Source organism: Macrotis lagotis, chromosome X, assembly GCF_037893015.1.
Source record: "Macrotis lagotis isolate mMagLag1 chromosome X, bilby.v1.9.chrom.fasta, whole genome shotgun sequence".
Lineage (NCBI taxonomy): Eukaryota > Metazoa > Chordata > Mammalia > Peramelemorphia > Peramelidae > Macrotis > Macrotis lagotis.
The window spans coordinates 548124751-548139427 of record NC_133666.1 but is presented as its reverse complement, the minus strand read 5'-3'; the positions used below and the strand labels follow the sequence as shown (position 1 = coordinate 548139427).

Below are 14677 nucleotides of genomic sequence, written 5' to 3'. Positions count from 1 at the left end.
ATCTGACTATAGACAATTACTTTGGTCTTATGGAAGATGAAATTACACACTCATAAGAATATAACAAAAATCAAAGCTTCTGCACCCACAGTCTCCAAGAAAAAAATGAAATGATCTCAGGCCATGGAACAGTTGAAAAAAAATTTTGAAAATCAAGGAAGGTAGAGGAAAAAGAAGGGAAATGAGAGTGATGCAGTAAAATCATGAAAACCAGGTCAGCAGCTTGTTGAGAGATTCAAAAAAATACTGCAAAAAATAATATCTTAAAAAAAAAACCAGTCCTGAGGCGGAGCCAAGATGGCAACAGGAGAAAAGCCTCTCTTAGGTGCTCTCACTCTATAATATTTCAAAAATCGTAAAATAATGACTCTAACTAAATTTTCGAGAGACAACTCACAGAAAGATCCAGTGAGGCAATTCACCAGCCCAAGCTAAGCTGGAAGATAGTAGAAAGGCTCTACTCCACGGGGTTAGAGGGGCAGCCCCCCAGGGTGAAGGAACTTCAGACTCCTGGAGGCAGTCCCAGGGCACCTGGGAGCCACGGCTCACCGTAGCAGGGCAGTTTCCTGACCTAAAACCAGGGAAGCACCAGGCACAACTTGGAAGATGGGGGGAGGCAAGCGGGGCACTCAGCAAGCAGCCTAGATCCAGGAAATGGAAGCAGGCAGATCCAGCAAGAAGGACCCCCCCAGGCAATAGAGCCATGAGTGCTCAGCCAACCAAAGGGAGGGGAGTGGAGAGAGACTTCCACAATTTGTCCTCTGTACCTGGACAGGACTCTGGGCCTCTGACCACATTCAGATACTGATGGCAGTCTAGGAACCCCACAGAACCCCAAGGCAGAGGGGTGCGCTTGTGGTCATTCACAGACCAGGAGAGAAGACAGAGCTTCAGACACTGAGATCATTGTGGGGGTGTCCCAAAAGCTCAGGAAGCACCCCAAAACCAGGCACAGGCTAGGGAAATGAGTAAACAGAGAAAATAGAGGAACACCATTGAGAAATACATTGTCTGTGATCCCAAGAAGGATCAAAATAATCAATCTCAAGATGAGGAAGTCCAAGCTCCTGCATCTAAAGACTAGAAATTGGACTCAGGCTATAAGAGAGCTCAAAAAAAATTCTGAAACTTAAGTAAAGGAGATAGAAGAAAAATTGGGAAAAGAAATGAGAGAGATGCAGGGAAAAACATGAAAAAGAAGTCAGCAGCATAGTCAAGGAGATCCAAAAAAATGCTGAAGGAAATAATAAGTTAAAAATCAGCATAGGTCAAATGGATAAAACAGTTCAAAAAGTGATTGAGGAAAAGAATGCTTTGAAAAGGAGAATTGGCCAGATGGAAAAGGAGATAAGAAAGTTCTCTGAGGAAAACAAATCCTTCAGTACTAGAATGGAGCTAAAGAAGCTGATGACTTTACAAGAAGTCAAGACACAATACTTCAACATCAAAAGAAAGAAAAATTAGAAAATGTGAAATACCTCATTGAAAAAACAACTGATCTGAAAAACAGATTCAGGTAAGATAATTTAAAAATTACTGGGATACCTGAAAGTCATGATCAGGAAAAGTGTCTTGACCTCATTTTTAAAGAAATCCTACAGGAAAATTGCCCTGATATCCCAGAAGCAGAGGGCAAAACAGAAATTGAGAGAATCCACCGATCTCCCTGGGAAAGAGATCCAAAGGAAAAAACCCCAGGAATATTATAGCCAAGTTCCAGAACTCCCAAGTCAAAGAGAAAATATTACAAGCAGCCAGAAGGACACAATTCAAATATCATGGAGTGCAGTCAGGATCATACAGGACTTAGCAGCAACTGCATTAATGACTCATAGGGCTTGGAATATAATATTCCAGAAGGCAAAAGAGTTTGGCATACAACCAAGAATCAACCACCCAGCAAAACTGAACATCCTCTTCCAGGGGAAAAGATGGACTTTCAATGAACCAAGGGAATTTCAATGTTCTTGTTGAAACAACCAGAGCTGAACAGAAAGTTTGGCCTTCAAATGCAGGACTCAGGTGAAGCATAGAGCACAGGAGAAGGGTAAAATATGAGGGACTTAATGATGATGTATTCCTGCATAGAAAAATGATACTGATGATACTCATATGAATCTTCTCATTTAATAGAGCAGATAGAAGGAGCTTTTATAGATGAAGCACAGGAAAGAGCTGAATTTCAAGATATAATATATTGTAAAAATGGAGTCAATGGCTAAAAGCAAAGCACACTGGGAGTAAGAGAAAGGAGAGGCAGAAGAGGCTAAGATATTTCATATAAAACATATATATATATATATATATTTATTTATTTACAACGAGCTTTTGCAATGATATGGAAGGGGGGGAAGGCGAGAGCGAATGAGGGAACCTTCACTCTTATCAGAAATGGCTCAGAGAGGAAACAGGATACACATTCAATAGGGTATAGATGTTAAGAGCAAAAAGGAGAGAATGGAGAAAGGGGGACGTCGGGGGATGTGGGTGACAGAGGAGAGGGCAGATTATAGGAGAGAATAGTCAGATATAATGCATTTTCTTTTTTACTTCTTTCAAGGGCCTGGGATTGGGTGGCCTGTATGGGACCATGGGGCCAGGTGGTTGTTGGGTCTCGGGATGGTGTGTGGGCGCAGGGCCTCTTGGCCCCAGAGCCAGTGATCAGTCTGCTGTGCCACTCAGCTACCCTACAGAAAAAATCAGAAAAAGGACAGAGAGAAAGGAGAGAGAAAATATATATGGTAGTGAGGAGGAATGGATAGAGGGAATTAACAACAGCAACAGTGGAAAAATATGGAAGTAACTTTTATGATGGACTTATCATAAAGAATGTGATCCACCTGAGACAGAGCTGATGGTATCAGAACACAGACTGAAACACATTTTTTTCTCTATTTCCTTTACTTTATTTCAAGAGGGTCTATATTTTTTGGGGGGAGAGGGTATTATGTTTGCTCTTAAACAAATGTACTTTAATAATGTATAAAAAAAATCACTTGTACAAAAATATTCATAGCAGCTCTATTCATGGTGGTAAAGAATTGGAAATTAAAAGTAAACATCTTTTAATTGGGGAATGGCTTAACAAAATGTGGTATATGTATGTGATGGACCACTACTGTTCTATTAGAAGCAAGGAGGGATGGGAATTCAGGGAAGCCCAAAAAAGATTTGCATGGACTGATGCTGAGCAAGATGAGCAGAACCAGAGGAACACTGTGCACCCTAACAGCAACATGGGGGGCGATGAAAAACCTTGATGGACTTGCCCATTCCATTAGTGCAACAATAAAGCATAATACTTTATTTTTCTTCCTTAAAGAAATGATTTCTCTCTCATCAAATTCTTAGATCAATGTGTACCATGGAAACAATGTAAAGACTAACAAACTGCCTTCTGTGGAGGGTAGGGGGAGGGAAGCAAGATTAGGGGAAAAATTATAAAAAGTTCAATATAATAAAAAAATAAAAATATATATATAAAATGGAGCAAAGGGAAGCAGACAACTTTGTGAGAAATCAGAAAACAATAAAACAAAGCCCAAAGAATAAAAAACCCTAGAAAAAAATGTAAACTATCTCACTGGAAAAACAATTGACCTGAAAAACAGATCCAGAAGAGATAATTTAAGAATTATTATAGTACCTGAAAAGTCATTACCAAAGAAAGAGCCTAATCATCATTTTTCAAGAAATTATTTAAAAAGCAAAAACAAAAACCTTAGCATTAGGAAGTAGAGGATAAAATAGAAATTGAAAGAATCCACCAATCATTTCCAGAAAGAGAATTCAAAATGAAAACTGCCAGGATCATTATAGCCAAATTTCAGAACTCCCATGTCAAGGAGAAAATATTGCAAGCAGTCAGAAAGAAACAATTTAAGTATCGGGGGATCCACAGTCAGGATAACACACGATTTAGCAACAACTACATTAAGGGATCATATGGCTTTGAATATGATATTCAGGAAGGCAAAACAACTTGGATTACAATCAAGAATCAATTATGGGGCAGCTAGGTGGCATAGTAGGAGGTGGCTAGGTGGCGTAGTGGATAAAGCACCGGCCTTGGAATCAGGAGTACCTGGGTTCAAATCCGGTCTCAGACACTTAATAATTACCTAGCTGTGTGACCTTGGGCAAGCCACTTAACCCCATTTGCCTTGCAAAAACCTTAAAAAAGAATTAATTACCCTAGGGACAGCTAGGTGACCCAGTGGATAGAGCAGAGCACTAGCCCTGAAGTCAGGAGGACATTAGCTCAAATCTAGCCTCAGAGACTTAATTACCTAGCTGTGTGACCTAGGGCAAGTCACTTAACCCCACTGCCTAGCAAAAGTCCTAAATAAATAAATACATTAAAAGACTCGATTATCTAGCAAAACTGAACATACTCTTTCAGGGGAAAAGATGCACATTCAATGAAATAGGGAACTTCCTAAATTTCCTGATTAAAAAAACCAGGGCTGAACAGAAAATCTGATCTTCAAATATAAGACTCATGTGAAGCACAAAAAAGTTAAAAACAGGAAAGGCAAATCATAAAGGACTTAATGATATTGACTTGCTTACATTCCTGCATGGAAAAATGATTCTGGTAACTCATGAAATTTCTCATTTATTAGAACAGTTAGAAGGGGCACAGGTGGGAGTTGAATTTGAAGATATAATATATTAAAAAAAAATGAAATTAATGGGCAAGAGAGGGATGCACTATAAGAAAGAGAAAGGAGAGATAGAATGAGGTAAGTTATTTCACATAAAAAAAAACAAGAAGGATAAGCTAGATGACACAGTAGATAGAGTACCATCCCTGGAGTCAGGAGGACCTGAGTTTAAATCTGGCCTCAAACACTTAATAATTACCTAGCTGTGTGGCCTTGGGCACTTAACCCCATTGCCTTGAAAAAACCTTGAGAGAGAGAGAGAGAGAGAGAGAGAGAGAGACCGAGACAGACAGACAGACAGACACTCAATTGGGTATAGAAAATTATCTTAACCCTAGAAGAAAATAAGAGGGAAAGGAATGGAAGAAAGGGGTTGGGAAGGGTAGGTGATAGAAGGAAGGGAAGATTGTGGAAAGATGCAAAACACTTTTGAGGAGGGATAGGGTGAAAGGAGAGAGAGAAAAGAATAAATGGGGGTGGGGGAATATGATAGAGGGAAATCCATTTAATAGTAATAACTGTGCAGAAAAAATATTGAAACAAGTTTCTTAAACATAGAGAACTGAGTCATTACCCAATTGATAAATAAACAAGAGATATGAACAATTTTCAAATAATGTTATCAATGTAATCTATTTAAATCATTTTTAAAAATCATCTTAAAAAATTCTAACTCACTATTGATGGGAGAAATACAGACTGTAGTAATTCTGAGGTACTATCTTATACTTGCTGGATTGACTAACAGAAGGGGAAAATGACAATGTTGGAAGGGATGTAGGGAAATTGAACTACTGATGTTGTGAAATGATTCAATAATTTTATTAAGCAATTTGGAAATATGCCCAAAAGCCTATAAAAACATGCCTACCGAAGAGATGAAATATTGGAAGAAAAGAAGAAAAGAATGAAATGCTGTTCTCTTTTTGGGAAATGATGAACAGGATGCTCTCAATAAAAAAAAAACAAGCAACTTATATGAGTAGATGCAATGGGAAATGTATTGTATGCAATGTTACAGCATTATCACAGGATGATCAGCTGCAAATGACCTACCTTTTCTCAGCAATGCTGTGACCCAAGAGAACTCTGAAGGACTTATGGTAAAGAATGCTTACGTCAAAAAAACAGAGAAAAAGCAGATGAATGAATTGGATATGCAACTAAAAATTATTAGGAAAAAGAACAAATGAAAAATCCCCAATTGAACACCAAATTGGAAATCAAATGAGAGATAAATAAAAGTGAAATCAAGAAAACTAATGAATAATTAAAGCAGTTTTTAATGAAAAAAAACTAATAAAATAGTTAAACTATTGGCTAATGTGATTTTAAAAAAAGGAAAAAGAAAACCAAATTACTGGTATCAAAGAGATCAATTCACCATCAGTGAAGAGGAAAGGAAGACAACTACTAGAAGCTATTTTGCCCAAACAAATGTCAATAAATGACAAGCTAAATGAAATGGATGAAAATATGAAATATAAATTACCCAGATAAACTGAAGAAATAATGTGATCTTAAAAAAGAAATTGAACAAGTTATCAATCAACTTCCTTAGAAAAAATCCTCAAGACAAGAGAAATTCACAAATAAATTCTGTCAAACTTTTAAAGAACAATTAATTTCAATACTATATAAATGATTTGGAAAAATAGGTAAAGGAGTCCTACACCAAATTCCTTTACAACACAAATATGGTGCGCTGATATCCAAAACCAGGAAGAATCCACACAGAGAAAAAAATTATAGATCAATTTCTCTAAAGAATATTAGATGCAGGGCAGCTAGGTGGTGCATTGGATTAGAGCACCGGCCCTATAGTCAGGATGACCCGAGTTCAAATCCGGTCCTGCCTCAGACACTTAATAATTACCTAGCTGTGTGGTCTTGGGCAAACCACTTAACCCCATTTGCTTTGCAAAAACCTAAAAAAAAAAAAAAAAAAGAATATTGGATGCAAAAATTTTATATAAAATACTAGCAAAGAGATTATATAGCAATATATCACAAGGATTATAAACTATAACCAGGTAGGATTTATACCAGAATTGCAGGGCTGGTTCAATATTAGGAAAGCAATCAGCATAACTAATTACATCAATAACAAAACCAACAGAAATCATATAATTCTCGTATTAGACTCAGAAAAGACTGACAAAATATAGCAACCATTCCTATTAAAAACACTATACAGCATAGGAATAAATGGAGTTTCCCTTAAAATGATCAAGTAATATTTGCATATAATTTTTCTGGAAAGCAATTTGGAATTATGTCCAAAAGGCAACAAAAATGTGCATACGCTTTGATCCAGCAATATCATTACTGGTTCTATATCCTGAAGAGATCATAAAAAAGGGTAAAAACATCACTAGTACAAAAATATTCATAGCACCTCTGTTTGTGGTGACAAAGAATTGTAAATTGAGCAAATGTCCATCAATTGGGGAATGGCTGAACAAATTGTGACAAAAAAGGAAACTGCTAGAGGGGATGTGAGGAAATTGGGATACTAATGCACTCTTGAGGGACTTGGGAACTGATCTAGCTATTCTGGAGAGCAATTTGGAACTATATCCAAAGGGCTATAATGCTACATACCCTTTGAACCAGCAATGCCACTGCTAGGTCTATATCCCAAAGACGTCTGAAGAAAGGGGAAAGTATCTATTTGAACAAAAATATTTTTAGCAACTCTTTTTTGTGGTGGCTTAAAATTGGTAATCACAGTGACGTCAAACAATTGGGAACGGCTAAATAAGCTGTGGTATGTGATTGTAATGAAATAGTATTGTGTTATAAGAAATGTCAAGCAGGGGGCAGCTAGGTGGCACAGTGGATAGAGCACTAGCCCTGGAGTCAGGAGGATCTGAGTTCAAATCTGCCCTCAGACATTTAATAATTACCTAGATGTGTGGCCTTGGGCAAATCAACCCCATTGCCTTGCAAAAACTCAAATAAATAAATAAGAAATGACAAGCAGGATGATTTCACAAAAACCTGGAACAACTTACTTAAACTGATGCATAATGAAGTAAATAGAACAGTAACAACAATATTTTTTGATGAAAAACTGAATGACTGGCTATTGTCAGAAATACAAAGATCTTAGACAATTCCAAAGGATGAAGTATATATATTATCTGCTTCCAGAAAAGGAACTACTATTGAATACAGACTGAAGTATGCTATTTTTTTAAATTTTTTTTTTTATTTGAGACTTCCTGAACAAAATGACTACTATGGAAATGTTTTACCTAATTGCACATGTATAACTTTTATCTGATTGCTTAGCATATCATGGGTGGGATAAGAATATAGAATTTGGAATCCAAAACTAAAAAATTGAGGATAAACAATAGTATTATTTTCTATAAATTTACTTCACTTTTGAGCCACTTATCAAAAGTCTACAACTGTTTATTTGGCATATTCTTCACATATGGCATATGAACTTCCATTTCTACAAGTAACAATGGGAATAATGAAATTTTCAGGATTTGAAACGATTAAATTTATAACTAGTATAGTATGAAACTAATCAGCTCAAATTAATGAGTCCACCAAAGACAACAATAAAAAAAAATCCACTTGACATATGGGAAGGAAATATATCTCACAGCCACAGATGTTTATATTAAAGATACCTGAATAAAAATTCATGAAAAATATTAAATATTCCTTTATCACCTTTGTGGTTAGCATGAGTTAGTATGGTTAGGAATTAATTGCCTACTATTATCTGGTCACAGGAGTGAACACTTAAAGTAAGTAACAAAATAATCTCCTTATTTCATGGGACAGATTATAGCAGTCTTATGGTTACTAAATGACTTTCAAGAGCTCTCTATGGCCATCATGATAAAATAAAGTCCTGAGTATGGCATTAAAGAACCTTCAACAGGTTGACTTGTCTAGATTTATTTCACTTTTTGCACTTCATATTCAATAGCACACTGAGGGTCAACTCAAGCTAGTCCCGTTTTTGTATGCCTATAAAGCTACAATTGTTTTCATTTTTAAATACAAAATTCCTTTATTTTAAAAATGTACAAACTATTCTTAGTTCATGGACCATATTGAAACCAACAGAGATGGCCCATATGTACAGCTGATTGATTCCTTCTCAATAGGATAACAGTGAGTAAAGTGCAGGGTTCAGAAAACTTCATTTTTCTGAATCAAGATCTGGTTTCAGAAACTTCTTACAACTATGAATGATTAGACTCTAAAGAAGCATGGAACAAATTACAAGAACTAATGCTGAGCAAAGGGAACAGAACCCAAGAGAACATTGTACACATTAACAACATTGTGACTTGATCAACCTTAATGGACACAGCTCCTCTCAGAAGCTCAGAGAGCTAGGACAACCCTATTAGACCAGCTATTGGCAACTATCCTCATCCAGAGGAAGAAAAACAAAGCAAACAAACAAAAACCCTATAGAATCTAAATGAACACTCCATTCATTTTTTTTTTAGGTTTTTGCAAGGCAAATGCAGTTAAGTGGCTTGCCCAAGGCCACACAGCTAGGTAATTATTTAGTGTTTGAGGCCGGATTTGAACTCAGGTACTCCAGTGCTCTATCTACTGCACCACCTAGCTGCCCCAACTACATTTTTTTTTAGGTTTTTGCAAGGCAAATGGGGTTAAGTGGCTTGCCCAAGGCCACACGGTTAGTTAATTATTAAGTGTCTGAGACCAGATTTGAACCCAGGTACTCCTGACTCCAAGGCCGGTACTTTATCCACTACGCCACCTAGCCGCCCCTACGTTCATTTTTTTTTTTAATTTCTTCTAAGCATTTCTTTCCTATCTCATAGTTTTCTTTTCCCTTAATCCCAATTTCTCCAAAAAATGACTAATCTGTAAACATGTTAAACACAAATGCATATGTACAACATTCACCTGACTGTTTGCCACTGAGGAGAGGGGTGGGAAGGAAATTATATAAAACTTAAAAAATGCATATGCATGTGGATAAATGTTGAAAAACTTTCATAACAAGCAATTGGAAAAATAAAATATCAATTTCAAATATACCAAAAAAACTTCTTAATAGATGTATGACCTTGGGCAAATAACTTATTAAATTTGCCTCAATTTCCTAAGCTGTAAAATGAGAAATTAGCAAACTACTCCATTTCCAGAAAACCCCAAATGGGGTTGACAAATTAGACATGACTGAACAACAATAACAAATCAGTGAATGCTTTTATTCAAATGAGATAGATATAAAATACTTTGCAAACTTTAAAGTATTATGTAAATAGTAGCTGCTATTATCAGTCTAGTCAAACAAAACTGATAGTTATTTTCCAATATCATTTTTGCCCTCTTATAATACTACTTACATGAGCAGAACATCCCTCTGACCTGGAATGCATGTGTTCACATATTTAAATTTTTCTCTGCCCTTTAAGGCTAGGTTCTAATTTATCTACAGAACCTTTCCAGATCCCCATGACTAAAATAAAGTCTCTCTTAAACTTATTACATATTCTCTGAACCTTTGTTTGGAATTAATATATTCTACCTTGTATCATAATTGTTTGCATAGATCAGAGCTATCAAACTCATAGCCTACAAACCTCTTGAGTGTAGCCTGAACAGGTTTAAAATGTGACTGGGAAACATTTAACAAATACAATACAATATGGCCATGTTTATTTGTGCTTTTCTAATCCATGTGCAACCAACAAGATCTGTTTCTAATTGAGTTTGAAAGCACTGGTGTATGTGCCTACCCCCTTTTGTTTGATTAGATGTTTTTATTTTTTAGAAAAAATGTAAATTTTGTCCTAAGGACTGTGATTATGGAGCTTATGGAGTAAACACTTAATTCTTGAGAAACTGAATGATTTTTCTATGAAGTTTAACAAACGAGTTTGTGAAGAGGTAGACAAAAAGGAGAAAAGGATAAAGACCAGAAGATCAATATTAATATCACAAGGATCATCTGAAAATTCAGGTTAATTAAGCAATTATAGAACAAATATAGCTGAACATTAATATCTGAAAATTCACCATTCTATCAAATTTATGTAAGAATATGCATAAAAATGATTAAGTAAATGAAGACTATAAAATAAATAATCTAAATATTAAATGTGATAACAATTTGTAAAGGAAATGAGGGAAATAAGAAGGAAAGAGTACTCTATTAAATTTCATAATGCTGAACTCAAGAAGCTAGATAATACTCCAGGACAAATTTCTGAAAATCATGGAAGTTTGCATGGTTTTAGTTACAAAAATTATGTATGCACATTTCCTAAAGTACCTTTTTCTCAAAAGAGAAAATTAATTCACCTAAGAATTATATAGACCAAATAAAATTACACTTACCCTTCTAACACCATTGCAAGAGAACCCAGTAAAATAGTGTGAATTACATGATAGACTATTTCTGGTCTTTCTCCAATTCGACCATCTTCAAGGGTAACTATTTCTTTTAAGGGTTTGCCACTGTAAAAACAAAATGGGATTTTTATTTTGTACAAACTCATATCCAAAAGAATGCTTTGCCCTCTTTGTATCAAGTCATAAAAACTCAAATATTAAACTCCATGAAAGAAAAACACAAAATTCTTGAGTCTCGAATTATCTTCCATTAGGCAAGTATCTGGACCTACTAGACTTAGCCATTTAACTCAGAGTATAGACTTCCAAGTCTTTTCAAATGACTAACAGAGAATGCCAAGTGCATTAACTTATGTCAGATTGGTTCAAGAATGAAAATCAATTCAGGAAATATAATTTTTGAAAAATCTTTCAGATTTCTCAGGTTAGTTAGCACTCACTAGAGAATGGTAAAATAAATGGTAGTTAATATTATTATGACTAAAATTAAGCCCTTAAAACTAAGCATTTGTAAAGGCTAATATAACTACTAAATCACCTGCACTACTAGGAGGAACAAATTGACATGATCTTTAAAAGTTATAAACATATTGTTCTTAACTATTAGACTAATAAGTGAACTTCTTTTGGAAAAGATTTTTTCAAAAGGATAGGAATTTTCTTTCAATAACTTGAATATAATACTAAATAAAATATTACCATTTCAAAAGAAAAATAAATTCCTCTCAAATTCACATGAGATTACCTGCTTAATTTTTATTAGTAAAAGTGAAAGTATTGGTAGTTACTTTTGTCACAGTCAACTCAATATTTGACTAATCAGAAAATAACTTGTCCATCTAACCAATTTTCACTGCTGAGTTTATATTTAGTCAGATGCCAGATTTTGATAGAATCAGCCTGTTTTAATTTTCACTATTAACTATTCACAAAAAAAAGAATCTTACAAAGCACTGAAAGAAGGACTTAAAAATATTCTTTTCCCCCCTAGAAAATGCAAACAAATTATAAAACAGGAACTTCACATTTATCTATAGTTTTTCAGACCATGACATTGATAGATGACAAATAAGTAAGCTTACATTTACAAAGTAAACTTACAGAGCCTTTTCAGATCCCCATTACTAAAAGAAAGTCTCTCTTAAACTTATTACATATTCTCTGAACCTTTCTTTGGAATTAATATATTCTACCTTGTATCATAATTCTGTAGATCAATTATCAAACTCATAGACTACATAAATTTTTCTCTTTTGATACTTCTAATAACCCTCTGGATAGAGATTGCAAAGATTTATCCCCATTTTATAGATGTGGCACTGAAACTTCAAATTAGAACTAAGTGATCTGCCTCTGTTTAGACAACAAGAAAGAAGCAGAGCTAGGTCTTCTCAACTCAGTCTTCTGAACCCACTACAATCTGCTACTTTCTGGATACTTACTTGATTCTCCTAAAAATAACTTGTATCACAGAAAAAAGGCAAATAGTTAAAACTAAAATATAGAATGGCAATAAAGATGACTGTGTCAATCGCAAAAAAAAATCCTGAGATGGAGCTTGCAGGGATTCTTGACAAAGAAGCCAATTCATTGTAAAATTCCTGTAAGAGAAAAAAAGAAAAGCATGACAATGGAAAATATCCACATCACATGCTTTCATGAACATTTAATATCAAATTATCTTTTGTTTTTTGGGGTTTTTTTTTGTTTTTGCAAGGCCATGGGGTTATGTGACTTGTCCAACATTAAGTGTCTAAGGCCAGACTTGAACTCAGGTACTCCTGACTCCAGGACTAGTGCAGTTATCCACAGCTCCACCTAGCCATCCCCTAAATTATCTTTCAATTAAAAACTGAAAACTTTGTTCCTCAAATATATTTATTTTCAAAGCAATGTAGATAAGTGGCTTGCCCAAGGTCACATAGGTAATTATTAAGTGTCTAAGGTCACATTTGAACTCAAGTCCTCCTAATTCCAGGGCCGGTAATCTATCCACTGTGCCGCCAAGTTGTCCCTAAATAGATTTTCAAAAACAAACAAGGATTAACATATCTGTGATACCACCTCATACCTCTCAGACTGGCCAATATAGACCAGAAAGGACAATGATCAATGTTGGAAGGGATGTGGGAAATCTGGGACACTAATACAACTGTTGGTGGAGCTGTGAACTCATCCAACCTTTCTGGAGAGCAATTTGGGATAATGCCCAAAGGGCAACAAAAATGTGCATACCCTTTGACCCAGCAATAACATTACTGGGTCTATATATCCTTGAAGAGAGATGACTAAAAAGGGTAAAAACATCACTTGTACAAAAATATTTATAGCAGCCTTGTTTGTGGTGGCAAAAAAAATTGGAAATTAAGTAAATAAATGTCTTTCAATTGGGGAATGGCTTAACAAACTGTGGTATATGTATGTCATGGAACACTATTATTCTATTAGAAACCAGGAGGGATGGGAATTCAGGGAAGCCTGGAAAGATTTGCATGAACTGATGCTGAGCGAGATGAGCAGAACCAGGAAAACACTGTACACCCTAACAGCAACATGGGAGTGATGATCAACCTTGATGGGTTTGCTCATCCATTCAGTGAACAACCAGGGACAATTTGGAGCTACCTACAATGGAGAATACCATCTGTATCCAGAGAAAGAATTATGGACCTTAAAAAAAGACCAAAGACTATTACTGTCAAATTAGAAAAAAAAAGTTATATTATTACGTAATTTTACTATCACATACTTCATCTTTCTTCCTTAAAGAATATGATTTCTCTGTCATCACATTCAACTGAGATCAATGATAACATGGAACCAATGTAAACACTAACAGAATGCCTTCTGTGGGGGGGTGGGGAGAGGGAAGCAAGAATGGGGGAAAAATTGTAAAATGCAAAATAAATAAAATCTTTCTTTAAAAAACAAACAAACATGAGGCGGCTAGGTGGCACAGTGGATAAAGCACTGGCCCTGGAGTCAGGAGTACCTGGGTTCAAATCTGGTCTCAGACACTTGATAATTACCTAGCTGTGTGGCTTTAGGCAAGCCACTTAGACCCATTTGCCTTGCAAAAAAAAAAAAATTAAAAAAATTAAAAATTAAAAACAAACAAACAAGGACCACTCTTTGTATAGAGCACTGATGCTATTATATTCGAATCTACCTTTTATCATCCAATCACTGACGGCAGAGTTTTTAGTTAACTGTTTCATATGGAGATAAAACCTATCACTTAAGTATAATGTACTAACCAGGAGAAATCACTGACCACTGTTGGCACAATGAAACACAATTCAAAAGTTCATGTTACTAAAAAATGATTATTTTCTGATTTGAAATTTGAACTTAAATATAACATTTTTGTTTTTGTTTTTTAATTTTATTTATTTAAGGCAATGGAATTAAGTGACTTGCCCAAGGTCACATAGCTAGAAAATTATTAAGTAAGTGTCTGAGGCCAAATTTGAACTCAGCTCTTCCTGACTCCAGGACCAGTGTTCTATTCACTGTGCCACCTAGCTGTCCCTAAATATAAATTTTTTTTAAAAGAAAGTTTATTTATTTTGCGTTTTACAATTTTTCCTCCATTCTTGCTTCCCTCCCCCCCACAGAAGGCATTCTGTTAGTCTTTACAT

General features: G+C 35.3%; 1 protein-coding gene across 6 annotated transcripts in view; it reads right to left on the bottom strand.

Moving 5' to 3' along the window:
• Window positions 1-14677, bottom strand: part of DPY19L4 (dpy-19 like 4) — a 67636-nt gene that overhangs the window by 25040 nt on the left and 27919 nt on the right. For all 6 annotated transcript variants that reach the window (XR_012471362.1, XM_074200263.1, XM_074200266.1 and 3 more), the window contains 2 exons: window positions 12479-12637; window positions 11022-11141 (listed from right to left, as the gene is read on the bottom strand). Coding sequence is in view for 5 of the 6 variants with exons in the window: in XM_074200263.1 (XP_074056364.1) it covers window positions 11022-11141; window positions 12479-12637 (279 nt within the window). In the remaining variant the exon portion in view is untranslated. The remainder of the gene's footprint in view (window positions 1-11021; window positions 11142-12478; window positions 12638-14677) is intronic.